The following is a 27,684-nucleotide window of genomic DNA, read 5'->3' on the forward strand; positions in this document are numbered from 1 at the left end:
TCTGAATTACGTCATGCACAAACAGCTGGTCGTTGGCAAAAATCTGAAAAAATGTAGACCAGCGCAGCGACTGAGAACTGCAACCGGGCTGTAGCCCTCCACTAAATATTTTGCTTTTAACGATGTGGCAACTGGAGCGTCTGGGCTCAGGATTTAGCCCTCCGAGGCTCCTCTTGCTTGTTTACACCTATCTGTGCGCTCTCGGAGGTGAGTGGTTTCCATTCAGTGAGAGTGTTGCTTTGATTCACGGGGAGCTGTTCCTTTTGTCGGGGGTGCTGAAATCCTCCCAGAGAGCAGCAGCATCGGATCCCGTTTGTGGTTTGAATCTCTTGAGTCTTCTATACATTCACGGCTGCTGCTTTCAGTCTCGGCCACCAAACAAAACCCTTTTTATGAACTGAAGGCTGGCTTCAGTTACGTGACGCATGGGGAAGGTTGCAGCTAGTTATGGCACGCAACACATTGACAGATGCTCCTATAGGTTGCACGTTACGATACTGAGGGCTGAATGTGGCCACAAGAAAACACATCAAGCTGGACGCTTTCATTGTTGCTGTCTTTGGTTGTTTGTTTATTTGTTTGTCTATGTTTTGCTTTGATTAAAGAAGGGAAAGACAAGTTAGGACATGTTGGCATAGTGGAAAATATGATCGGATTCGTCGGACAATTGGGGGATGTTTAAGTTAAACCTTGTTATTTTCAGTGTTAATTTAGTCCTAATTGTAAAAATTAACATTAACCTAATAATTTTGCAACATTAAAGTGAGACCTTTGAAATTCTTAAAATTTTGACTCATTTTATCACGCAACGTGACCCAACAAGTATTTCTCTTTGTGCATCTTTGTTTCCTCTAAAAAAGAAAAGCAAATCTTGTTGAAAACAGACATGAAGGGTGTTTTTCTCCTGTTTTTTGGTGTCAAATCACCAAGATGTCTTTGCAGTGTGAAGTCAAAGGCAAACAAAAACCTCAGAGCTCAAATGTGAGACAACAATGAATCCATAGCTACAGTACACGCTGTACTGGCTGTGGTCACCAAAGACCTTAAAGGTCTGTCTAAGGATGTTGCAGTCCATTGACAGACTTGTTGCTGTTTCTCTCCAGTGTTTTTTTGTAAATCCCTGGACTTTGTTAAAGTCATCTCTCTCTCTTTAACCTTTTTGCTCGAATTACTGGGGTTATTTTTTATAGTATCAGAGTGAGGAGGATGACAGTGATATTTGACAATTGGGTCATGAAGGGAGAATTCAATGCTTTAGATTGTTTATTTTAATGCTCATTGTCTCCATGATCAGCTGGAAGTCAGTTTCTCCAGTTGGGATAGTGTGTTTGACCAAGAGTTGGAATTGGTGGTCAGTTTGCGCCAAAATCTGTCTTTTAATCATTGTTCTGACTGATGGTTCTGCTTATTTTATCCATCTTTACTCCTACAAAATGATGCTAAAAGAGGAGGAATTTTGAGAAGCAACCTTTATGCGGAGTACAGACTATCCTGCTAAGCATTCAAGGATAAATCTCTAGTTGAGATGACAAAAAGCAGGATTATGCTTGTATTAAGCCTCTAACAGAGTAAAACAGTGGTTAGGAGGCGCTTATTGAAGATCACCCAATTCTGAACCATGCTGTAAGAACAAGTGTCTTTATTTAGTTGGCAAACAAACCAAGCATATTTAAATATTTAGGCGTGTTTCCACCTTCCCATTGAATGCAGTTACAGTGTGTGGCTGCTGGATTGTCACTGAGACAATTCCATTGCAGGATTTTTTTCACATAGAAGGGGATTAAAGATAGACTATTGAAGTTTATTATTTTACTTACTAGTACTTAGCGTGTTGGTTTAAGTCATGTACTTAATTTGTCAAAACAACCTAAGATGCTGACATGTTTGATATGTAGTATGTCAAGGCTATACGTGTATACGTGTAAGTGTTACCGTATCCACATTTTTTGTCCTTACACAATACAAAGAATTAGGAATCATACATGTGAAATCTGGCAAATACAAGGTTGTGACAATTACCTTTTTAATGCTATTTCAGAATATTGACCATCTACAGTCCATTAACAAAAATAACAAGGGAAGGCAGTGGTTTTGTGTACAGACAGGTGTGTAGAAGAATAAATTATGACTAAAATAATCTGCTGCACCCTGTCAACACTTAAGCGTAGCTAGTTAGACCACTGGTTTCCAAATTTCTTTGTCTTCAGTATGAAGCAATGTCTACTTTCTACTCAGACGTATTTTAGTTGTGAGCAGTTCAATCGTAGACTGTATTTTTTCCTTAATGAAATACTCAATAATTTCTGCACGCTAACGAGGTAAAACTATTAAAAAAAAGAAGTATTGGATAAAATTGAAAAATAAACATACTTTTTTTTTCAGCATGAATTTTCTTAGCAACCCCCTTTCATACTCTCTTCAATCATCTCAAAAACTCTCTTGGAGATCCTGTTACCCGGGTGGGGAATCACTGATTTAGAAATTGTGAGAAAGCTTATCTTTGATACAAAAATAGGAACTTCATCATAAATTGGGTAATTTTGCCTGAAGAATGTGACAATGCACAATTCCTTCTACTTAAAGACTTTTAAATAGTGTAGTGTCACAATTAACAAGTCTTACATCCACATGTGCAAAATACTCTCATAGAGTTATAGCACTATAGCAGTCTGTGACATGGAACCAGTTTCTCCTCAGCCTCAGCTATACATAGCCATGTTATGAAAGCGCAAAGAACAACCCTAATGTAAGGAAGGCTCACATACTATATAACGCACATTGCGGACCAGAGAAAGGCTGGAATGAGAGTGAAATTAAGGCTGAGAGCTTTGTATGGGATTACACTTTCGCTCTTGACAGTAAGATTGCTTCATTCGTCTGAGTTTCTGCCTTCCTATTCTGTGTTTTTAATATTCAAGGTTGCTTCCATACGTGAGAGCTAGCGCGAGCTTTGAGGACTGGTAATAGTGTGAGGGAGAGAGGCAGAGCAGAGCGATTTTTTTCCTTTTTTCTAACATTCATTGTAACAGTGCACATTCAAGAAAATCGTTTTTCATTTTGCATCCACGCCTCAGCGCCTTGTCACTGTAGAGGGTCATATGGTTTTCTTTACTCTGTGTCATCATTAAGGTAAAAAGCAGAAGCAATAGCAAACCATGCAGCTGGAAATGACAGCAGTAGTACAGTAAGCTCGCTAAAACTCTTAAATGAATTGGACTCATGCTGTTTTAGAGGCACAGGATTTTCGTTGCATCCTCAAAACAGTGAGATTTTACTATTTTTGTACAAATTGCAGGTGAGATACATCATCCCCACAACAAAACAAAATGGTGAATGACATCACCACAGGTATTCCAAGTACAGATGGTAAAAATGCTTGATATGCATAATCACAAAGGTAGTGTGCTACAAATGTAAAACATTCTCCTCCAATAAAACATCTGATGTTTCTGTCTTCGTTCATATCCACTCATGTTTATATTCATTATATCTAAGAGATGCAGTACATTCTAGTATAGCAATTAACTGACTCACACTCCATTTCCCCCTGATCTTGGCCACCCACTGGGTGTAGCTCGATGACTCATGTAGGTGTAATATGGCAGATTACACCTGTCACTTGTTCTGCTGCTTTTATTTGCATAGCCTTTGGTGGATGTAATCCAAGGATTTGACATTATGCAGGACGTGAGTGAGCCTGCATACAAACATCTCCCTCAGATGCTTTAAAAGGAGTTAAAGTCTGTCATCACATATTCAGATGATCTAGCTTTCTACATTTTGTGGGGTTCAAGGAGAAGCTTGTCATTATAGACTTAAGACAGAGAGTCTGCTTATGTCTCTGTTCTGTTCACAAGAACGATAGTGCTGACAAATTGGAAAATGTTTGTACGGTAGGCAAAAGTCTTGGCTAAAGATGGCAATGTAGATCTGTCTTTCGGTGAATTGACAAGTACTGGTCTGGATGGGTTTCCATTCAATTTTGTACAGAAAACAATAGTCCCCAGAGGATGAATTGTAACAGCGTTGATAATCTCATTACTTTTTTTCTAGCGTAACTGGTAGGTCAAAGTTTTCACTTATCCTGTGAAATATCTCAACGTCTAATAGATGAAATGGCACAAAATCTGATACAAATGCTCACGGTTCCCAAGAGATGAGTCCTAATTACATTGATGATCCTACTGACTTTTCCTCTAACGCAATCTTCAGGTCAAAATTTCATTTAGTCTAATACTTTGGTTTATGACTACATACCTCCAAAACTCATCCGAAATGTTTGTGTAGTGCAGACATCCTAGCATTAAACTAAGATGTTAAACATCAGCATGCTAACACATGATGAACTCAAAGCAGAGCTGTGCAATTCTGTAAATATGGATGTCCCATGTGATCCTTAAATTTATCCTCACAAATATTCTGGGATGCTTTCCTTTGGTTATGTTCCCTCCAGATTGCCTTTTTGTGACTGAATACTTCACCCGTACGCCTCGTAAGCTGAATGCTTTCAACTCCTTTGCCAGTGTGGAACTGTTCCACTTTAATGTGCCTGACGACACCATGATGGCCGTATGGAACCTCATCACCTTCAAGGAGCAAGGGGGAACGTTTGGAGACAGCTGCCCAAACCGCAATGTGACTGTGTAAGACAAGAACTTTGTCACAACATATTTTTCTCTTTCTGGAGTTGCTTTTGTTTAGCTTAAACCTTTCTTTTGTTCAAGTAAGACACTTAGAAGCTGAATGATGCTCCTTTACTAGGATATAAATAGATAACAATAAGCATGTTATACATGTTACCTTTTGGGCAAAGGGTTGTAGCAGCTGATTCAACCTGAGTTATGTCAGCTATTACTGGCAGCCTTGCTGTCATGCTGTCAGCTTTAAATATAAATGCATTATATATATGGCATATACTGTATATATTTGTGAAAATATAAGGCCTAACACAGATTGAATTTTGTCTTTGTGATTAACAGCTATTTCAGGTCTGGGGCTCCTCCAGTAATCAATCCCCTGTACACCCACTTCCCTCGGGATACAGTTGTCCCAGGATCCTTTGCTGTGACTCTTACCTGGACTCTTCCAAATCGTACAACAGGAGCATTCAACGTAACCAGCCCGCTCCCTGGAGACTGGTTCCTGGCTGCACATTTACCCAAGGATGAGGGCAAGATTTCAGTGAAGGTGAGCCTGAACAAATCACAAATAAACATAATTGAATTTTAATCACAAAGTTGTGATTTTGGCATTGTAGTTGGTGTTAACATTGGTCACTTGGTTGTTTCTGCACTGCATCTCCCAGACATCCACTTATAAACAAAACTGTGTTCAGCAGATTAAAAGCTTCAGTCACTGTTTTGTTATACATCACTCACCAATTGAGGCTGGTAAAACAAAAGCATGTAAAATATAAAGTGTTATGTAGGATTATTTAAATGAGATCTACTTTACATCTAAAATACTGTCTTCATGGTAACTTAACTCCCTTTCATCATTGAAAAAATATATAATAAAAATGAAGTAAGTGTTCGTTGGGATTAGTATTCCTGCGTGTGCTGCAGAGCTAAAAGAGGCAGAACAGTGTCAGAGAGACTTTTTTCATTCCATCATGTTCTCCTATATGGCCACATAAAAACACCTGCTGATTTCCATTTCAGGCAATTTATTTGTCACTGGCATGGTGTTCAGTTGTGTTTCCCCCAGGCTGGAACAAGTGCACCTAGAATACACAACAATCAAAACAATCAAAAATATCAACAAAAGTTGCTACCAACGTTGAATAGTTTGCTTTGGGGGAGCTAAGAATAGAAGCAGATGTGGCTAAAAAGTGACCTGCCTTTAAAGACACACTGTATAGATGGAAATAACCTACCCTTTCCACATTCTGCTTCCTAAAGCAATTTTTAAGCAACAAAAATGTGATGTTATCAGTTCAGAAAGGAAACACGGGTGGAAGCAATGCAAGCAGAGCAGGGGGAATGCACGGTGCATTTATATCAATCTCAGTCAAATACTGAACCCAGCACACAGGATATAAGGATTTAACAACCATAAACAAAGAGAGCAGGGATAAACTGTATTTTATGTCTTTTTTTTTACTTACTGAAATGTCCTCTGTTACTGTCCAGATGGTTTTTCCATTGTTTGCTTATCAAGACCAGGTGTGTCATATACAGTCATATAAAGTCAATACACATCATGCAGATAGAAAAATACGGGAAATGAATGGGTAAGATGGGAAAGAGTTATAATTTATATAAAATGTTTACCCTTGCATCAAACTGTCTTTGTACCTTTAGATGTTTGTTGGTACGACTACATTAAAGTGTAGGGCAATAATAATACAATTAGCATAATTATACCAAATAATCTGAAAACCAAACAGAAATGTATTTTAGCTGACAAAGTTTAATGCCATATTATACCATATATACTGTAATACATCCTCCCTATGTGAGCCTTAAAAATGTTATTGGGAGGTGCTCTTTTCTATCTCATTACATTCTGTAATATAAAAATATAAGAAACTTAATATGACGTAATTTAACACAACAATACTACTATAACGCTACTAACTACATACTCAAAAATGCCCATAGAGTTTAATAAAGTTATACATACCCTCTCAAATTTTGCATTTATTGCATATATTGCACTAGATTCTTCAGGTGTAACTAATAAAATGGAAGCTCAGTGTATACCACCGAGTTTTCCCTAAAATTGCGTAGTCTTAGTGGTTCATTCTGACTGAAAGAGCTGAAGTAATGCAATTAGTCAGAGTTTCAATGTTCTTTATTAGTGCTATAACCTAAATCGTGTTTTAGCGGCATTAACAGCCTGCCAAGACTGAAAAAAAAAATGAATGCATAATACTTTTTTGGCATGAAAATGGTCCAATTAAAGCTATCGAACACCATCAAAAGATGTCTGCATTTATAGTGTTAAAACATTGGCCTTAAAACACCCATATAGGTTGAGCCTTAATTAAAACACAACTTGCTCTACAAGACACATGTGCAGGTCCAACTGACAGGCTCTAATAAATCAAAGGGTCACCTCGGCAGCTCCTGGACTAATGACATGCCACAGTAATTGTGGCTCAAGCAGGCGGGGTCAGTGAACGGCTGACAGAAATGAAGGGCCTCATTTGGCATTCACACCTGTCCTTTTGAATCAGGTGCAAAAGGCGTCCCCATTCCTTTATAAAACCAATTTTAACAGCAGATCATGTGTAGAAACAATGCACGGCCTCCTGGCTCTGAGTTGTTCTGTCTGCTCGGCTCATCTCACAAAGTAATGCATATCAAGCATTAATGGTTCAGAACAACATGAGTGAAATAGTGTGTGCATGTTACGCTGAGGGAGGGCAAAGTGATATTAATCCAGGAGGCTGACAAGCTTTATATACACAGTCCATTAGGAATTTTTAGCCAGTCTGAATGATATTGAATCTCCTCCTTAACAGCATTTTAAAATATTGGTGTGTTAACCACTTAAATACCATTTAAACAACTGCTGTGTTATCTTTGTAGGGTCTGTCTGAGGAATGCCAGTATCTGTTTCAACCTCAGCTCATTGTCCAGAGGCTTATTGGGATTTCAGTGCTTTATCCTGGATATTTCATCGACCAAATGATCCCCATCCATAACAGATCTGCACTTTATAAGTAAGTCTTCTAACTGAGCTTCCAAAAACGAAAGGGACGGGTTGGTTTTGAAGTCAAGCAGCTAATCGTAGACTATCTACTGTAAGAGAGTTGAGTATTCTCAAACTTGAAGCTTATCTTGCATTTTCATTTCAAAAATATGCCATTTCCAAGTGTGTGTTTATAGTCTGAGCATCTTTAATAACTTACACTCTAAAAGTCAACTCAGTCCTTTTAGCAGAGGAATATGAAGTTTCAAGGTTCATGTTTTGTTATCCACTATCTTTTGAAAGCGCAGGCGCCTAAAGGAAAGAGAGTCAGTATTATGTGAGTTCTGCATGAAAAGAAATTATGTGAAGGGTATTGCAATATGAGTATATTGGTTAAATATTATATTATTTATGATATATTTACACCTGTAGTAAGTTGTATGTGTTTTGTGTTTGATGTGTGTATGCACTGTATGCAAGTAAAATACGTGTCTTTATTTAAAGCACCAGTCTGCAGAATATCAGTATTCTTATTTAAGAACAGGCTAGCTATTGAAGTTGCTGCAAAGGTATGTGTTTACATGCAAACAGAAAATGATGTGTTATATTACCACACAAATAATTAATTTAAAACTACAATAGCTAAGACATGCTGTTCTCCTCTAGGAATAATTTATAGGGCAATTTTTAAACAGTTTTTGTTTCTAATAAACAGCAACTTGAAGACATGTTTTATACAGTGCTGCTCTACATTCTGCCTATTGATATAGTGTATAGACTAGCTTGGTATTATAACAGCCTTAAACGTGTGTGTGTGTGTGTGTGTGTGTGTGTGTGCGTGTGTGCGTGTGTGCGTGCGTGCGTGCATGCCTACGCAGAGTGTTCATCCCCAATTATATATCAAAGGTGAAGGTTCAGCTGGTAAACTGCAGCACCAAGAACAAGAGTGGCGACAGTTGTCCCGTGGTGCTGAAGATAAGAGCGCGAGCGCCGCCGGTGCATAACTCAAGTGCCCTCGACTGCAGGGAGTGCAACCCTTGTGAATTAGACACTCTCGTACCTGCCTGGGAACAATGGTACTACATCCTGGTGGAGAGATATCTAAGTAACTGCAACGTATACTTTCGCATCGGGGTGCAGGTCACAGGTGAGTCTGTTTTATGGGCAAAATGTGATTGATAAATCTTGAGGTTTTTTTTTCGTTCTTGTGCCATTTATCTACTTTTAAAGTTCTATGTCAAGCAGCAACATGCATTCATTCTTTATATTAGAAAAATAAACAACATAAAACTAAAAAACACTGAGATACTGAGATGAACAGAACACCCTGTCTCTCATCCATGTCCACCTAAAAATCTCCAAATGTCTTTTTAAACGTATTCTGGATGCTCATGCTTCCATGGCAGAAATTCATTTCGAAGATGTGTTTTGATGGGACAAGGGAGGCCAGACACAGTCGGACCACTAAGAGGGTTGTTCAAATAAAGACCAGGGCCCAAACTGAGGGGGATCCATATGGGATTGCTAAGAGACCAGTGATACCATGCATAAGTGCTACATGCTGTTCTGGGGTTGTGGAGAGCTGAGATATTTTTTATGCCCACTCCACAGGGATAGCTCACAAATCTGTGGGAAGTTCCCTCCCATGTAGTGATTCCCTCTCTCTGTTGGACACTGTACAGTGCACTTTGTCACTATGGCAACACAGACACTAATTATTCACACTCTGTCTCTCCCCCTGCCTGCCAGGCAGATCTTACTTGACCTTTTGTGGATTTGAATTGAAGACCTTAGGTTGAGGGAAAAAAAACATCTGGAGCCACCTTCTGGTGCTTTCTCGCTTATATTGGTTATTGTTGTTGTGAGCCATCCCAAATATGTGGCCTTATTTGAATTTGGTATTTATAGATATCACAGTCGCTGGCTAGACGGGAAGTAGTAAAAGTAAGTTGCACTTTATTATTTATCATTGTTGTTTATACAGCATTGTAACTGTCGGTGTCTTTCCCTCAATAGCTGATTGGGTAATGAAGAGAGTTTCTGTGCTATTTAAAGCCAGTGCTTTAGATTGTGAATGTTATGTGTATATTTACACATCCCCTCGACTCTCCCACCCACCCACACATATGCATAAACATCAATACATATTTGGGTCTTTACTGATTTCATACAAATTTGTCTTGTTTATACCAAAGTTACATTTGCCTCAAGCCAGCAGTATTTGGTATTTTGCTATTTTTTAGGAATGCTTCAGCTGCCTGAACGGACATCAAAATACTTCAAACCCTTTCAGAGACAACACTATGCAAACGAGACTGAGCTAGAAAAGCCTTTGAATTCCTTTCCCCTTGGGGATTGGCAGTATGGGATGGTGCTCAATGACCATTTTGCAGAGTTGCTTTGTGTTGAGTGAAAGCATACTGTTTGCAATTACTGCGAATCTTTGTCTCATTAAAAAGCAGTGTACAACGCTGAACCTTGCTGTTTACATTATGGAAGCCAGCTGAAAGGGATTCTTTCAAACATTTGCAAAAGATTTAGTTACTTAACATGCATAATAACACAAGTAAAATAACTGACTTGGTTGTTGCCTTTTGTTTGAGGCTTGCTGGGGATTGGTTGTTTGACTTTATAATAGGGATTATTACTAGTGCTGTCAGTTAAACGCGTTATTACCAGCATTAACGCGAACCCATTTTAACTGCGTCAATTTTTTTTTCATGCCAAGATTAATGTTCTTTTTGGCCTGGCAAACTTTGTAGTTTTTTTCACAAGCTGTTGCAACAACTATAACGTTAAAAAAACTACAACACCACACCAGATCTAGCTAGACCAGAAACAAAACAACAGACACGCTGCACACACTTGTTTGGACTTGTAGTAAAGTTACGTTTCGAGCGGATTGTGATTGTGAAATGCCGAAATGGATGTCAATAAGATTCTGAATGGAAAGTTTACTTTTCAAAAAGTTCCTAATTGGTTCCATTGACAAGACCAAAGTGATCTGTGTGTTTTATCGTTTGTCTTGAACTGAGCTATCATCACAGCACATCCAGTCTGAAATACCACTTGATGGCCAAGCACACAGCTGATGTGAATTCTCCACCCCCTCCACCCTTTTTTTACCCTTTTATTGATGGACAGTGTTACACGGTGTGAGAGATCCAAGTGTGATTGACTGCTCCAAGTGAGAATGTTCAGAAAATCCATCATACTGGAATCAGTTTGTTTGATTTCCTTTGTGAATTCAATCTCTTTCTCCTTTGACTAGATTGCTCCAAATCCAATTTGTCAAAGGACCAAGCACAGCCCAGCTCCTCTATGAACATGCCTCAGTCTTTTGGAACAGCGATGGGTTTCTCCCTGTCCGAGACGCTTTCAGTGGCCTCCCTGCCAAGCCAGAATGCCAGTCACCTACACACCTCGGAGGACAGCATTATTTACCTCGCCCCCACAGCCGACACTAACAAGTGCTGGCCCATCCGTCCGACTCTGCGCAATGAGCTTGACACCTTCTCTGTGCACTTCTACGTCTTCTTTGGTCCAAATATATCGATCCCACCGGACAGGGCCGCTGTGTTCGCCATCAACCTGATGCCTGTTTTAGACAGTGGAGGGGTCCTCAACATGGAGCTCAAACTCAACATGGTGAGTCAGTCTGATGACACTAATACTGCTTGTTGTAAAGGCATAATCTGTGATTCCATTGCAGTGTTGGGCAAGTTACTTTCAAAAAGTAATTAGTTACAACAACAGTTACTAGTTACTTCTTCCGAAAAGTAACTAAATTAGATACTCAGTTACAAATTATAACCGTAACTAATTACTTCAGAAAGTAATTAATGCATTTTTTCAAGTACATTTTTAGATGTTCAAATGTGATCCAACCTCCACCCCTCTTCAATGGAACTGAAAATACATGTGCATGTTCAAATTTAAATCTTAATATTATTAATGAAATTAACACTTCATACAATACATTATTAACAGAAACTGTACACACATCTAAACTCTTTTAATGTTGCTGTGGGACAAAGTCAGACTAGCCTGCAATCAAATGTCATGTACATGTAGATATTATGTCTAGTGGATCCATACAAATAACAACATAGATGTTTTGGAACTTTTGATATTTATTGCCCCTCAACAGGCCGCAACTGGGCAACATTAAATAATGCTTGTTAAGCACTGTAGCAAAAATAAATAGCAAATGTAAACACTCTTTAAAGTACAAATGTATGTTGTATGTAAAATAGCTTAAATTTTATGTCAAAAGAATTAAGAATTATGCCAAGATTAGGCGTTTAATTAGATATCTTGATAGTGCTTGAGATATTTGTAGGCATGTACTTCATTGTGACTACTGTGCATCACACCCCCAACCGGCATCATCAGACACCATCTACCAAGAGCCTGGGTCTGTCCAAGGTTTCTTCCTAAGGGAGTTTTTCCTCACCACTGTCACACGCACTAATTGCTTGCTCTTGGGGGAATTACTAGAATTGTTGGGGCTTTGTAAATTATAGAGTGTGGTCTAGACCTACTCTATCTTTAAAGTGTCTTGACATAACTTTTTATGATTATATACTATAATTAAAGTTGAATTGAAATTGACTTGAATTGATGTACAAGCTATTGCATATATAACTACTGTATTCCTGATATATCAGCCAAAAATAATGGTTACCACACACCTTGAGGATTCTAAACGTGGTGTTGGAAATATGTTAGACCTGATGTATGCTTTACTATTGCAAGGATCGGATAATAATGAGTTAAATAAAGATTAAACAGCGCAGGGAATTGTGTCTGGCAGAGCTAGCCTGCAAAATCTGGCGCGTGTATAGTCATAGATTTTTCTGCGGGATCTGAAAAGGTTTTGCAATGAAACCAGTGCACCAGTGTTTGGGCTTGTGACATATGTCTCTAATTGAGTGCGAACACAATGCAAATATCAGCCAAACAGGATTTGATACGTCTTTGTTAGGCTGTCCTTCAGATAGTAATGGCATTAGGACTGCACCTGCAGTCACTCTGAAGATCTATAGGGAGCGAGAAACTGGAGAGCTACAGGCTGGCCGATTGAACATGTTACTCCTAATAGAAAGCAAGCTAGCCAGTGTTGAAGTAACTAGAGGATGAAGCATACAGTAATACCATCACAAATATCTTTGATTGTCCAGTTTATGTTAATATTAAATAAGAAGAATATGCTTTTCTTGCTGTCTTCCTCGGATTAATAACAGTTTATCTCTTTGAATTCAGAAGTATATGGGTCAAGGATATTTTTAGTCTTCAGTACCTGTAACGTAGCATAAATGGCAGGGGCAGGCGGAAACAGAAGGAAAAATAAACCAACAACACTAAAATGAAAAGAAAAAAAAAATCTCATCACAAGCAGCTCTGGAGCTTTTCAGTGTGTTGTGTGTGTTAATATTCACTTAAAAAACTTCAAATATGTAAGAAGAGCTGAGAAGATTAGTCAATTAATTGATTAGTTTTAAAACAATAAAAAAAAATCAACAACTGTTTTGTAATTATTTAAATATTTTTTAAAGTAAAAAACAACAAAAGATCTACTAGTTCCACCTTCTCAAATGTTAATGTATTCTGTTTTTATCTCAGTTTTTGTTTCTATTTTCTGAGATTTCACAGAAAAAAACAATTTCATTGTTCAATCAAGAACAAAATGTCAGGTTAAAAAAAGGAATAAAAATATTCATATGTTTCAGCCTGACAGATAAAAAGACAGGTATGCAGCTGTTATCATGCAGCCTCTTTGCTGTCTCTCCCTGCTTCCAGACTTTGTGATAAGGTAGGCAAAACACATCTTTCATCTCCACTGAACACCCAGAGATGAAAGATGATAATCGATCTTCTCATCTAACCCCCCGTAAAAAAGTAAACACCCTATTTCCCAAAATGTCTGTGAAAAACTGGAATATTTTACTTTAAAGGAAAGGAAATAATTGACTGTAATTATTGTGATGGTTTATTGGTTGATTGCTTGGTTGATGTTGCGCCACAGTGGGTTAGTGGCTTTACTGTCACCTCACAGAGAGATCGTCTTGGGTTTAAATGGGAACCCTAGTCCTTTCTCTGTGAATTTTCCATGTGTTTCTTGTCTTTGTGTGCTTCATCCTACAGTCGTCCAGAGAACCTCTGTTTGTGTCTGTGTTAGTTCTGTAATAGCGATCTCCCACGTATTCCTGCCTCCTTCATCATGGGATATACCCTGATCCCTTCCAACCACTACCCCAAACCTTCGAAGTGTAATATAGTTGGTTGATTTTAACGTGCCAGAGACAATATGCTGTGATGAAACCTGGTTGCTGTTGCTGTGTGAGCCACGAGATGTATTCTTTAGAGAGACTGTCATGCTATATTATTCTATGGACAGATTTGTCCCCCCTCGGCGATGATCTGTCACTTGCTTGTGACAGGCGCAGATTCCAGTCAGCTGCTGCCAGTGGGGGACTCTGGCAGATTTGCCGGGCTTTAGGAGACAATAGCTGGAGCTTCTTGTCTGCCTTGCATCACTCTCTGTGAGAAAGTGTGAATGAAATGTATATGGCTTCTATTTCCACTGATACCTCAACTGGCTGTGGATCAATTTAATCGCCACAGTGGGTTAGTGGCTTTACTGTCACCTCACAGAGAGATCGTCTTGGGTTTAAATGGGAACCCTAGTTCCCATTTAAACCCACTAAGATCCATTTTTCAATGTGTATTGTAAGTACTGTAATGAGCATTAGTCAATGTATGCCTCGTTACCTTGTACATGTTTGTTTCAACAGGCTCAAATTTAAAAAAAGTTAACAAATGATGGATTAAAAATAAATGAATAAATAGAAATGTTGCCAAAAAATAATACAAATAATTAGGCAATGACAATAGATAAATGGTAATAATAAAAAACATGTATTGTGTAATATATGTTTTTTTAATTTATAGATTTATTTCAATATTTATTCACACCCACATTTATTATCACATTTATTATCAAATATATCAAAATATAATATGCTTTATATATGCCCATTAATTAATTTATCTATTCTTTTTTTGTTGCAAAGTTATGATATGTCACCATGCTTATGTTTTCATTCATTTACTTATTTATTCATCTTTAATGTCAATTTTGGGGTTCCATCTGAAAACGTATTTGCAAAATGTTTAATTTGATTAGGAATATTAGATATTGAACTGAAAAACATTGAACTGAACATGCTAGCTGTTGCTTAGCGGCATTGGTATATTTGCAAAAACAATATGAGTCAAAAAAGAAGACATTTTAATATTTCAATGAGCAAAATTAAAAGTCATCATGGAGTGTATTTTAATTAGTTTGGGCAATGGGATGTGCAGCATATAGTGCACATGCCAGCTTCATCCATGTTCTTGCTATAATTGACAGTGTGTCTTTCCTGGCACATCATCAGCATAACTCCTGGGAAATATAGCAAAGCAGATGCCACATGAGTAAACAACAGAGATTAACTGGCATTCATCAAAAGTTTTTCTCATTTGCAGCATTTTTATGAAACATAAAGTCAGAAATATGTCCTGTTGTTAATAAGAATTTTCTAGTTTTCTTAGTTCCTCCACAGTCAGTCAGTAACCTTGAGCATTACACTGTTGGAAGATTGCGCTTCTGATTGAATTATGCCTCTGCAACACACAATCCTAACTAACAGCTGCATAATGGATCAGGCATATAAATCACAATATTAAACGTGATTAATGCAGCAATGGTCACAACAATGTTACAAAGTGCTTTACAAGAAACGGCAATAAATAAATCCTCAAACAAAATTGACGTTAAAATGAGGCACAACAAAAAAGAGGCAAGCACAACAAGAACTGAACAATAATTCAACAACAATGCTCTGGCAATAGCAATTTAAAGAAATAGTTGAACTCCTTTTTGAATCACTGGTTACAGGACAGCAAAGGTGTAGGATGCAGGGTCAGCATCCAGCTTGATGGGAACTCATTTGGAGCCTCCAAAGTTATCAGTAAATCCTAATTTGAGCGCAACACAGACAGGCAGAGTTTATATATACATATCCATAGGATATTATGGATTATAATTCTGAACTTGGAGTTTAAATGATTAGTGTCAACACAATGTAAATAACCTGAATTACAATATATTACTGACTAAAGGTGAAGTATGAGGACATAAACTCTTTAAAGTGGCAGTAGCCTGGCTTCAGCTTAGCCACCTAACAAAACGTTCATCATTGATAGTAGTGGCCCAAATAACATCCTGTTGAAGTCTCAATTAAGAACTATTCATCATTTGAAAGCACACAGCCTCATGCTTTCATCTGTGTTAACCATTTTGAGTTCAGCAATAGGCGGCAAAAATATTTTACAATATTTTTGTGTCCGTGAATTGGTGTTTTTATCAATTAGACTAAGTTTCTGAGAGTAAATGCCATGAGTTTTTTTTTTTTCAGAAGAGACTGCAATTATGACTGTAATCAAAAGACCGTAATTATTTTATTTTAGCTTGTTAATTATCTTATCGCCTGCCTATATTTTGGGGGCCTTAACTTTGGATTGAAATAGAAATGTTTTCAGATTATTTTAATCATTGAGATTTCATTAATGGGATTAATATATAAACATGTACATCATTCCTATTTCTTAATTTCAAATGCTTAAGGCAGAGTAGAACAAATCCTGAAACCGGTTTTATTTTTGGCTGGCTGTGTTCCTCCTCATGCACAGTGATGTCATCACTTAAAGATTTCTGTGTGCCCAGGAGAACATGAAAAAAATGTAAAGATTTTTTGAATCGCAACACAAGAAACTACTTTTCCTTTGGGTCAGTTTTCAGATAGGTGTTGATTAATCTGGGCCAGGTGGTAGGGGCAACTAGATTGGGAAAACTTAATTGTTGATCAGCCTGTTGTTTGGACGAAAATGCATTACTTGAAGCCTGAATAGATGATTGTGTGTATGTGACCCTGCTTTCCTGCATAATCTTGTGATATTGCAAGAACCCAGCTGCTCTGCAAGCTAAAGACAAGGAACCCCTGAACAAAGATGTGTACAATGCCCCTCCTTTTCCTATTTGTTGAAAACTGCTCCTGAACCTCGTCTTACTGTGCAGGATTTGCACTGTATGTAGCTAATTATGAGAAAAAAATGAAAAGTCACAGGATCACACAAGTCATTAGTAAACATTGTCTGAGAACCGTAAGTCTGTGCCAATTCATTAAACAGATGTTGAGACATAACGCAGAATAAAAAGAAACTTTGACCTGCTGGTGGTGTTAGAGGAAAAGTCAGAGCATCACCAAAGTCGTTAGAAGTCATTTTCTATTATCTCCAAATGTCAACCTCGTAGTGGAGCAAAAGGAAAAGTCAGGGGTTCACCAAAGTCAGGAGGATTCATCCTCTGGGGTCCATGAATGTCTGTGAAAATGGCTGGCACTAGAGGAAAAGCCAGAGCATCACCAAAGTCATTCAAAATTCACCTCCAGGGAGCTTAAATATCTGTTGTTAGTGTCATAGCAATTCGTTTCATAGCTGTCAAGATGTTTCAGTCTGAACCAAAGTGGTGGACAGGTCAACCAAGAGGCTGACATTGCAAAGCTTCTAGCATGACTAAACACATGTCTACTGATCTCTTTGACTTACCAACCAAAAATGTTGATAAAAGTTACTTCAAATAAAAATGGTCTAAGTTTGGAGGCCCTCTTATCCCTTTGCAGCCTCTGGGCTTCCTGTGGTCCATCTGGTAATCCATCCATGAGTGTTTCCCGCTCAATCCTTCATCTTCAAACTGTAGGGCAGAGTCGAGACGAAAGGGGGAAGGAGGGGGGAGGGACTATCTTGAAATGCCAGTGGGCGTGATTGAGTCTTTCTACCAAGAGAGTCCAGGCCAGATGGTGAGTTTAGGAAGCCTGAAATCTCAGCACCTGGCAAAGTGTTTGTTGAGTCATTACATTAATCAACAACTTTGCCAACTCCCTGCATATGCATTATGCTCATTTTGGGCTGGGGGGGTTGTTATAGAAATCTTAATTGTTCAAGAAATAATTGCCTAAAGTTATCCCTCCGTACTTTCAAGCACATTTTCTTTTGGACACAAAACAAATTACTATAATGTGCTATGTCTTCTGCAAAGCTTTCAACCAAAAAAAATGGGATTTTACCAATTTTGACCTGCAGTTTCAAGTTTAGTCATTTAGTTGGACACTTTTCAGAATTATTGTAAAACATTTCAACGCTCTTCATTCCCAAAGACACTGTGAATAAATTAGAATTTAAAAGAAAGTTATAAAATGTCAAATTTGATCCCTGCGTGCACACTGATACTTGATGAACACATGCAGTAATTTATTGCTGCTATTTGTACTCGCGTTGTCCTTTTACTTATACACCAAATTGGACTGTAGTGGTCTCCTTTCACCTATCTGCAGAATGAGCCAATTTGTATAAGCAGATGCAGCTCCCAACGCTTGAATAGTTCTCCAGGATTATTTTTTTTATGCCTGAGCGTGTTAATGTATAATTGATGCTTTAAGGAGATAAACTGCCAACATCTTCATTTAGGTGCCTCAGGCAGACAGTGGGAGAGCAGTTTCACTTGATTTGTTAGTTCTAAAGTTTACTATCTGACGGCTGAAATGACACCTGAGGTAATCATGAACAGTGTAAGCTCACCAGCATGAAGGAAGCAGTTGGTTGATGGTTGGATGGATGAATGACATTTGCTGTCTGTGTTTCCTCCTGCAGTCTACGCTGAAAGGAGCTAATGTCACAGTGTTTGGCTGCCTGAACCATGGGATGCCTCTCTTCTTACGGGAAAACTCCTCATTGAAATGTGAATCAGGTATGTCAAGTTTACCTTTGACAATTTACTCCCACAATAATATTCCATTATAGTATTATAGCACATTACCATTAATGATATAATAATAATTAATTATGTGTCAGACTCTTCTAGGTGTTCATAACAAAAACATTTTCCAGCACAACACAATTTACTCCAACTGTTCCGCTTAAACGTCAGCCAACCATTCAACTCAATTAATCACCTACGCACGACTGACATTTCAATTCCTTTTAGTAGTACAGTGGTCAAGGGTTTCGTTTCAACTTATACTTTAACATCAACTCACTGCTGACACCTAAATTGACACTTTAACTTCTTTTAGCATATCCATTTGAATTTTTAGCTTCTTTCAGTATTGGTATTTCGACTAAACTTCAACTCTTCCATTATTTCAACAATTTCAACGTTTTAACTGCAAAATTTCAGAAGCAAATACATGTCAATTTATGTAACCTCTTCTTGTTAATGCATTTTTTCTGTTTAAGCAATTTCAAATATGTTTCTTTCACTGTATTTCACCTGTTGCAGAATCGGGGGCCGGGTTTTTCCTTTCTGTGAATGCCTCTGCTAATATCACCAAATTGAGGATTCCCTATCCGCAAACAGGCACCTGGTACCTCAGTCTGCGCTCTCTATGTGCAACTGAACATGGGTAAGACAGGCAATACTAATTCTATATTTCTATAAGATGTCCCCTATATGATTGCACTCTGCCTCATTAGAAAACTTTACTCAACTGCATTTAGAATTATACATCAAATATAATTGCAGGTTTTTAAGGAATATTATGCAGGTTTTTTCAAAGAGGCCACAGCAGACAGTAGGAAGCGTGCACTTTAGCTGCATTTACATAAAATCTGGCAATGCAACACCTTACTCCAGGGTTGTGCGGAGATCTGTGTATGTGTTTGTGTGTGTGTGTGTGTGTTTGTTTGTTTTTTTGTTTTTGGCCAATTTCTGCATTGTATGCCTTTAGAAGAAAGTTTTGACACTTAATCTATAATATACGCTTATTTGCTCTCTTGACGGGATTTAGATGACCAGTACTACTGTCATTGTTTGAGGCTTACGCTACATATGAAGCTACTGCCAGCAACCAGCTAAATTAGCTTAGCATAAAGAATGGAAACAGGGGGAAACAGCTAGCACTGTCCAAATGTAAGAATCAGAAAAAGCACCTTTAAAGCTCATTGATCAACATGTTACAATATATCTGGTTAGTTTAAACTGCACAAAGCCAAACTATAAAAACAATAATTTAATGTTTCGTAGGGGTCAGGAGCCGGACTACTTGAAACCACTAACGTCCTAGAGTCTCTGCTGGTTTCCCTTACAAACATGTGTAAAGCAAACTTATTTTGTGTTAATAGTGAGTTTTAAAGGTGCCTGCAGATGTTTTTTTACCTTTGGACAGAACCAACTGTTTCCTCGTTCTCCACTCTAAATTAGACATCTGCTAGTGCCATGTTTAGTATCCAGAAATAAGAGTGGTAGCTACAGTATCTTCTCGTTGAGCTCTCTGCAATAAAGAAAATGAGTGGATTTCACAAATTGTTGAACTATTTCCTTTATACCTTGAAAAAGGAAACGATGATGTTAATTGTGTGCTCTGGAGTAGTCAACCCATAAAGTCTCCAAAACATAATTCATGAGTTTATACATTTTTGTCACTCTTATAACAAATTCTTTGGCTTGGTCCCATTGGCCCCAAAGCAACCTCTGTGAAACAATATTTGCTGTCAATTATAGGAAGACAATTGCAAAACTAAGACATTCAGTATTTTTTTTAAAACATCATTGTCTAAAAATCCTATTTACCCAAATTAATAATTCAGTGCTCTAATGAAGACACCTTGCTCATTGATTAAACAGCGCTGCCTCCCTCATCCAGCCACATTCTCTCCCATCTGTCACCCATCAGATTAATTTGGGATTGGCTTCATACGACATACCACATATGCCTCTGGTGCACACCAAGCATATGACATGGAAGAGGGTTAATTTTTGAGCTATAAAAAAGAAGATTTTTCATATGCCACATTTGCACATTGGGCATTGTATGATCACCGTTCATGTAGGAAGAAATGTTAAAAAAGACAGACACTTGTTTTTTCTTTTGTATACTAAGCAGACCATAGTGCAGTGCACCTACAAGATATTTGGGTATTTAAATATATGGCTTTCCTTGAATAGAAATATCTTGTCATCTCTATTGTTCTCTGCACCTTTATTTACAGTTTTATCCACAAATGAGTGCAATAAATACACAATCTTTTTTGGTGGGTTGTTTCAAGTCATTGTGAGATATGTTGTAAAGAGAAAGAGGGGAAAATGTTACTTTAAATTGGCCAAAGCATTGTATTAGCGTATTAGCTGTTCAGCAGATTAATCTTTAATGTCTATCCCTTAATGGCACAAAGATGTGAACAGAATGAAATTGAGCAGATTTAGTTTCTGGCCACTCGGGCGTTCCAATGGAATTTCAATAACAAATACTAGCAGATGGTACGGGACATGGTCTCATCCTCACATGAAAGGCGTTTTGCTGAGGTATGAAAATGTGGAAAACATTCACGTAGCTATGTGTTAGATTTCCGCAAATTTACACATGCTAAATTAATCAGGTCTTGTTAGAGAAGAAAAGCGGTAGTGTGAGTGATAGGTGCTCTTCAAGGCTACAAGTTGAGTGTTATAATTTAGGGATTAGGAAGTGAGCAGCTGTGCCAATTAAAGGAATGGGTTCTATGAAAAGAAAAAGTAACACATTTGTTTCCTCTTGATTGAATGAGCAGTTAGAAAGGGAACAATGCAAGCAGAAGTAGGCAAGCTTCTTTCTAATCAGAGATTAACAAATTATATATAGGTTTGTATGCAGTTGTTTGCACTATATTATTATAGGCAGAGTATTGTAACAAAATCCAAGTGTGGTACCTAACTGAGACAATGAAGGTTAAACTATCAAAGTAAAACCCTGACTCCTTGTTTGTCTATAAAGCACAGACGTAATTTGTGGAAAACTACTTTTGTAAATGCTTTTAGAGTAAAGTTGTCTGACTTCTGACAACCCTAAAACGACCTTTTGATCTCCAACATAGTGCTGGAGCACATAAAACTATCAGACAAAATCTACAGCCACACTGACTGAATCTGGGAGGTTTGGCTGTGGTTGTTTCCTCTGGACTTGTAGGCCGTTTTATTGTTGGGTAGTTTAATTTATAATAACACATTGCAGTCCCCCAACTGCACATTTCTACCTTAATCCTGGCTGAATTTACCAGTGATGTTCCTCATGCTCACCTCTATCTGCGTTCTGCCTGTCTGTGATTTTTCCAGATTTGAGGCATGCACCAATGTCACCGCTGAGGTGTATATGCGTGCATACCTGACTCCATGCATCAATGACTGTGGGACGTATGGGCAGTGCAAGCTTCTACGCACAAACAACTATCTCTATGCTGCCTGTGAATGCAAAGCAGGTAACAATTTACTTACAAAATATATTGCAATGTGTGTCATTGTCAGTGTATTTTTCAGGCTTTCATTAGAGCTTTTTTCCCTCTTTGTTGATTTGAAATTGTGCACAATTTGAATGTAAAATGTAAAACACAATTGAAATTAGGATGTCCATGTTCTGTATGTCCTAATTTGATTATATTTGAATATCCGCCTTTTAAAATTACTAATTAAATTTCTATTCAATAAACACAGTTATGGAAGCCTGTTACCAACAAAACAAAGCAAGTTGTTTGATAGAAGTGGATACATGAATGAATAAAGTTGGTGTATACTCAACAATGCCATTAATTATCCATCAGTAATTAATAATTAGCTTAAAGCATGACCATGAATTAGTAAGTGGAATTGATTTTCAGCAGTCAAAAGCTTTGTTTGCATACAAGATAAGATACAACTTTCTCTGAGGAACTGGGTCATCACTGTGGCAAAGAACTTCTAATTTGTTCGTATCATGCAGAGTGACAAGAAAATGAGAGAGAGCAAGGTGGGATGACCTACGTCTCTTTTCAGAATTGAAAGCGATTAAATTGTATGTGCTGCTGTCCAATGAGTCATACACCCGCCTGGTATTAATCTTCTAATATAAGCCAATAAAACACACTCTTAATCACAAACAGCTTTTCAATAAAAGATAAGCTTATGAAACTAAGCAAAGCTTGTCCTCTAAGGCTTTTGGAAAATCCTGCCTTTGATCTTCTTTTATCGGGAGTGCTTTCTCTTCAGATAAATTCATTGTCATACTTCACATGTGTATCTGCTTCCTGGCAGGCGCTTTACATTCAGCCCTCGCCTTTGGCCTGTCTCACACTGCAAACCCTTCGTTCAACAGTGCGCACAAATATTTAATTCTCAATGTCTTATCCAATCAACTACTTGATAAGGATCCAATTCAAGTGGCAAAACGAGGGTGTTGTAACATAGGAGGGAGTTCACACCAGGTGCCTCTATTCCGAACAAGATAAACAACTTCACTAAGATATGTTTTTGATTGTTTTTCACAGAGAAATTGATGTTTTAAGAAAGGGCAGAGATAAAGATTTTATCCATTTTAAGAGATACTGAAAATTCTTAAGGGATGAGATTTTGAAACAACCCAATTCATTAACAGTAGAGATCCTTCTCATCCATTCAGCTAAAGAGTTTAGATTTTTAGGAAGTTGAAACTCCTTTACATCCAGTTCTTTCCAACCCATAAAGCCTGTAGACACAAAAGCTCTCTACTCTCTTTAGATCTCTACTTTCTTAGACCGTCACACAGTACAGTACTGACTGTGTGTGTGTGTGTATATGCATGTGTGTTAGGCTGGGATGGCTGGGGATGCACAGACAACTCTGAGGCCTACTCCTACAGTTTCCAGCTCCTCTCCACCCTGTTGCTCTGTCTCAGTAACCTGATGTTCGTCCCGCCTGTGGCAATCGCCATCCGAAGCCACTATTTGCTGGAGGCTTCGGTCTACATTTTCACCATGTTCTTCTCCACTGTGAGTGACGCCCGTACTAACAAAGTAGTGCATGTTCTATCCTCTATAACAGTGATGTTTAATGTTTTTTTGAGCCAGGGACCCCTTAACTAAAAGACAGCTTGAGCAGGGACTCCCTACTACATAAATTATATCAAATGAAGTTGCATATTAAACTGGGCCATCAATAATGTGTGCCTAAAGCCTTTATACATAACTTCTTAGTGCATAGAATACTAAGCTATTAAAATAGTAATTGTTGGCATGATTTTATAAATCATCTTTTTTATCTGTCACAGTGAATCTTTAGGATATATTTTTTCTAATACTATGTAGGAAATTGGTTTTATGTTTTCGTCATTTAATTATTTTTTTTTACTTTAAAAAATGTACAATAAATTGGAGCCATGCATGAAAAAACACAGCCCTTGTAAATACACAAGATGACTAACCAATCCAGACATTTAATTTTTGAGTAATTTTGGTTGAAAATAAATGTTGGTAATAAAAATTAATAATAGTTAAAATGTCATAGATTATTAAAACATTTACAAACATTAAAAAAACCATTTGTTTCCAGAAAGTAATCAGGATATGAGAGTAGTGTAAATATAGGCCTTTATATACTGTATTTAGACCAAACAAAATCATCACTTAGTCTGAAAATTGTCGAGAGAATAGTGTGTATGTTAGCTATTGTCAGGTAAGAAAATACTCATCTTTTTTTTATAATAACATTTTTCTGGTAATAACATATCTGCTGTTTAGTCTGACCACTCACTGCCTTTTCCCTCTCTGACAGTTCTACCATGCATGTGACCAGCCGGGTATTGTGGTCTTTTGCATAATGGAGTATGATGTCCTGCAGTTCTGTGATTTCCTCGGGTCGCTCATGTCAGTGTGGGTCACTGTCATTGCAATGGCAAGGCTAAAGTCCATCATCAAACAGGTAGGCGCATACTGTAGTTAATCCTAATTATCCTTAAAGGAGAGTCAAGTTACATTGTTGAAGGAAAAATTACTATTTTAATGGAACTGTAGGTGTAGCTGAGTGTAGGCACATTTGTAATGACATTCCAGTTGAATTACCATTTTTATCCCACTTTAATAAAATTTGTCAGCTTTTTGATATATATTATCTAATATTATTTATAATTTTAATATGAATTATTATAATAATAATATATAAATACATCAACAATAACATCGACAAGGCCATTTGTGCAGCCCATTTCACCACCTTTAGATCTTCCCACAAAAGGCTCTGATTTATGGTGGCCGAGATGGATTTTGCATTTGTGTTGAACAGTCCCCACCACCGTCTGATTGGCTTGATTGTGTTTATAAACGAAGAAGCAGCCATTCACGAGAGCAACTCCAGAACAGTATGATTTGCTTGACAAAATGTTAGAAGGGGGCAGTGGGTAGTGGGTACTGACGTCTGGAACTGGACATCTTCTGACCCTTATGCCTGTTCACTGTCATGTGTTGCAGTCTGGGAACACCAGAGTTCCATGTTAGTGGTTAACAACTTGAGATAAACCCTAAAACATAGAGGGATTAGATGGCTAAAACTAGAACTGAAGAGCTGTGAAGTAGAGATACAAATGAGTACAGCATATGCCTCAATTTTTAGTAAATAATTAAAAGATTAATGTGTTAGAATCAGCCATGCCTGATGCTAAACTCTCTGGTGGTTGACATATTGCGGTGGATAACAGTAAACACTAACAGGTGCACCTTCTCCCTGGGTCATTCCCTGGCTGCACACCAAGATGGCAGATCAAGGTGCTTGAAGACACCAAGCAGTCTTAGGGAAAGTGTGTGTATGTTTAATGTGTGTGTGCCCATGTCCATAAATGAGACAGAGAGAGAGGGAGGGGGCGGAGTAGTGGGAGGGAGGGGAGTATACGAACATCTGCTGTCCTCTAGAGTTTTCATTTTTGCTGAGCGCTGCAGTACGCAGTCACTAATCAAATCGCACATGTCAGGACTGGCAAGTGGAGATGTGTGTTTGTGTACTAGCAAGACACAGTGTGTGTGTGTGTGCGATGCGGTTGTTTATGTTTGTTTGTTTGTTTATGTCTATGACCGCAGCAGCAGTAGAGGGTGAAGGACCTAGGAGCACCTGCTTGTGTGTGTGCATGTGTGTGTGTATGTGTGTGTGTGAGACTTATGGACCTTCAAAGGTCTAGAAGTCTTCACAAACACGTCAGCAGTATATCCTGCAAGGGCATTTTTGCTTGTTCACAAATAGAAAGTTATTAATCTCAACTCACTAATGGTCACTCCATTAGAATCATAAAAATCAATTTAAAGGATAATTACAGATTATCACGACTTGGTTCTTGTCTTTGTAATTTTGACCCTCTTTTACTAATCTGATCACATTTTTCTCAGCAAAATAAATTGGGCTCTCCATGGAGATCTTAAAACCTGATCATCTGACAGCTTGAGTCTCGCCCCATCAGACTTCTTTTTGGCAATGTTGCCACTTTCTCAGACTATTAGCAATTAACTGGTGAGCACAACTTTACAACTAATAATCTCTAAAATCAGAGTATTGAGATGTGAAAGCACATGTAAAAACGCAGAAATGAAAGGTTTTCACCCTTAACTAATTCATTAATTAATTAATGTTTAATATGTTGTAACCCACACATGCACAAATACAGTATAAGTCTGTATTGCTGGATGTTGGTGAGCCTGTAAGCATCCATGCATTGATGGCTGCAGACAAAAATACATGTATGCATGCATTTTTGGGATCCCGTTTGATCCAGCGGTGCAGCATGAGTGATGATTGTTGCTGCACAGTCCTTGGGCTGCACTACCCTGATTCTCTAACTGTTGGTCTGTGCCAATTAGTTCTGTTCTCCTGCAGCACAGGTCATCCCTTCACCCCTCAATAATCCCCAATTTCTCCTCACGTTCCCTTCCAGACAGAAGATGCAGACCTCCGGCATCCTGCACAGGCTTAGGTTCTTCCAAAGCATGTGTAGCACATCGTATTGATTTTTTTCCCTCTCACTTTATCCATTTTATATCCTCTGGCTTTATGTCAAATTGTAAGCTTGACAACAAAAAAAGAGTTAAAATGGCATTATTTATAGCATGGGCCTCTATCAGCATTTTGTTTTCTTTGTTATATTGTGGCTCTCACTTATATATAGGAAATATATATATATAGGGGGGGGGGGGGGGGGGGGGGGGGGGGGGGGGGGGGGGGGGGGGGGGGGGGGGTTGTGTGTGTGGGTGTGGGTGTGCATAGGTGTGGGTGTGTGTGCATATTCAAGAAAATGAAGGAACATCACCCAGTGCAATAGTGTGGCTCATTGATGTGTTTTTGGACAACTATGGAGGAAGCTGTATCAAGCTACACAAGACGTGACAATACATGTTAGTAGGATCAATTTATTTTTGGTGTTGATCGCTTCATAACATTGGTTCAAATTTGAAAAATATTGAATATATCCAGCCCCAACCATTAATATACTGTATAAGGTTTTCAAATTTAACTTGCTGGCTAGTTAACATCACATTTCCAACAAGAAACACTTTTCAAGCTAAAGTTCACATTGCATTACCATACTGACCAATACAAAATAACGACTACAGACAAGATATTTAAATTCTTCTTCACTGTGCTATTTATTTTTCTTAACCTTACTGAAATTTCACCCACAACACTACAACACTATCTTTCTCCCTCCTGCCTGTTTGTGACACATTCAAGCTTTTATTGCGGCAGCAATACAGTTCTACACTAGACCTCCATGAATGTGTCACCTGTGTTAGGAAAAAGTAGAACTCTCACATCCCCAAAAAACAGGACACAGGTGCAAAAATAATGAAAATGTAGTTCCACAATACATGCAGTGACTAAAAGTTATCTTGACTTTTGTCACCATTTTTCTTTCATGTAAAGTGAAAATAACAATATTGAGAGTATTTTTCTGACATCCGAAATATCCTTCTATTTACTGCGGATGTAACAGTGTCAACAATGTTTCATGAAGTGCCGTTATTGACCCATGTGTTTTTTTGTCAAGGTGCTGTATCTGCTGGGGGCGATGTCTCTGTCTATGGCTTTGCAGCTAGATCGTCACGGTCTGTGGAACCTGCTAGGTCCCAGCCTGTTTGCTTTGGGCATCATGGCCGTGGCATGGGTAAGGGAAGCTCATATATTTACTGCACAGTAGACCACTACCCTAC

General features: G+C 38.1%; 1 protein-coding gene across 1 annotated transcript in view; it reads left to right on the forward strand.

The window, feature by feature from the left end:
* Positions 1-27,684, forward strand: part of tmem8b (transmembrane protein 8B) — a 32,472-nt gene continuing 4,788 nt past the window's right edge. The window contains exons 1-12 of the mRNA XM_034870838.1: positions 1-207; positions 4,454-4,643; positions 4,980-5,187; positions 7,536-7,669; positions 8,517-8,785; positions 10,910-11,286; positions 18,394-18,490; positions 19,022-19,145; positions 21,827-21,969; positions 23,312-23,490; positions 24,272-24,418; positions 27,522-27,638. Of these exons, the coding sequence (XP_034726729.1) occupies positions 123-207; positions 4,454-4,643; positions 4,980-5,187; positions 7,536-7,669; positions 8,517-8,785; positions 10,910-11,286; positions 18,394-18,490; positions 19,022-19,145; positions 21,827-21,969; positions 23,312-23,490; positions 24,272-24,418; positions 27,522-27,638 (2,070 nt within the window). The 5' untranslated portion in view covers positions 1-122. The remainder of the gene's footprint in view (positions 208-4,453; positions 4,644-4,979; positions 5,188-7,535; positions 7,670-8,516; positions 8,786-10,909; positions 11,287-18,393; positions 18,491-19,021; positions 19,146-21,826; positions 21,970-23,311; positions 23,491-24,271; positions 24,419-27,521; positions 27,639-27,684) is intronic.

The sequence above is a fragment of the Etheostoma cragini genome, chromosome 5, assembly GCF_013103735.1.
Source record: "Etheostoma cragini isolate CJK2018 chromosome 5, CSU_Ecrag_1.0, whole genome shotgun sequence".
Taxonomy (NCBI): Eukaryota; Metazoa; Chordata; class Actinopteri; order Perciformes; family Percidae; genus Etheostoma; species Etheostoma cragini.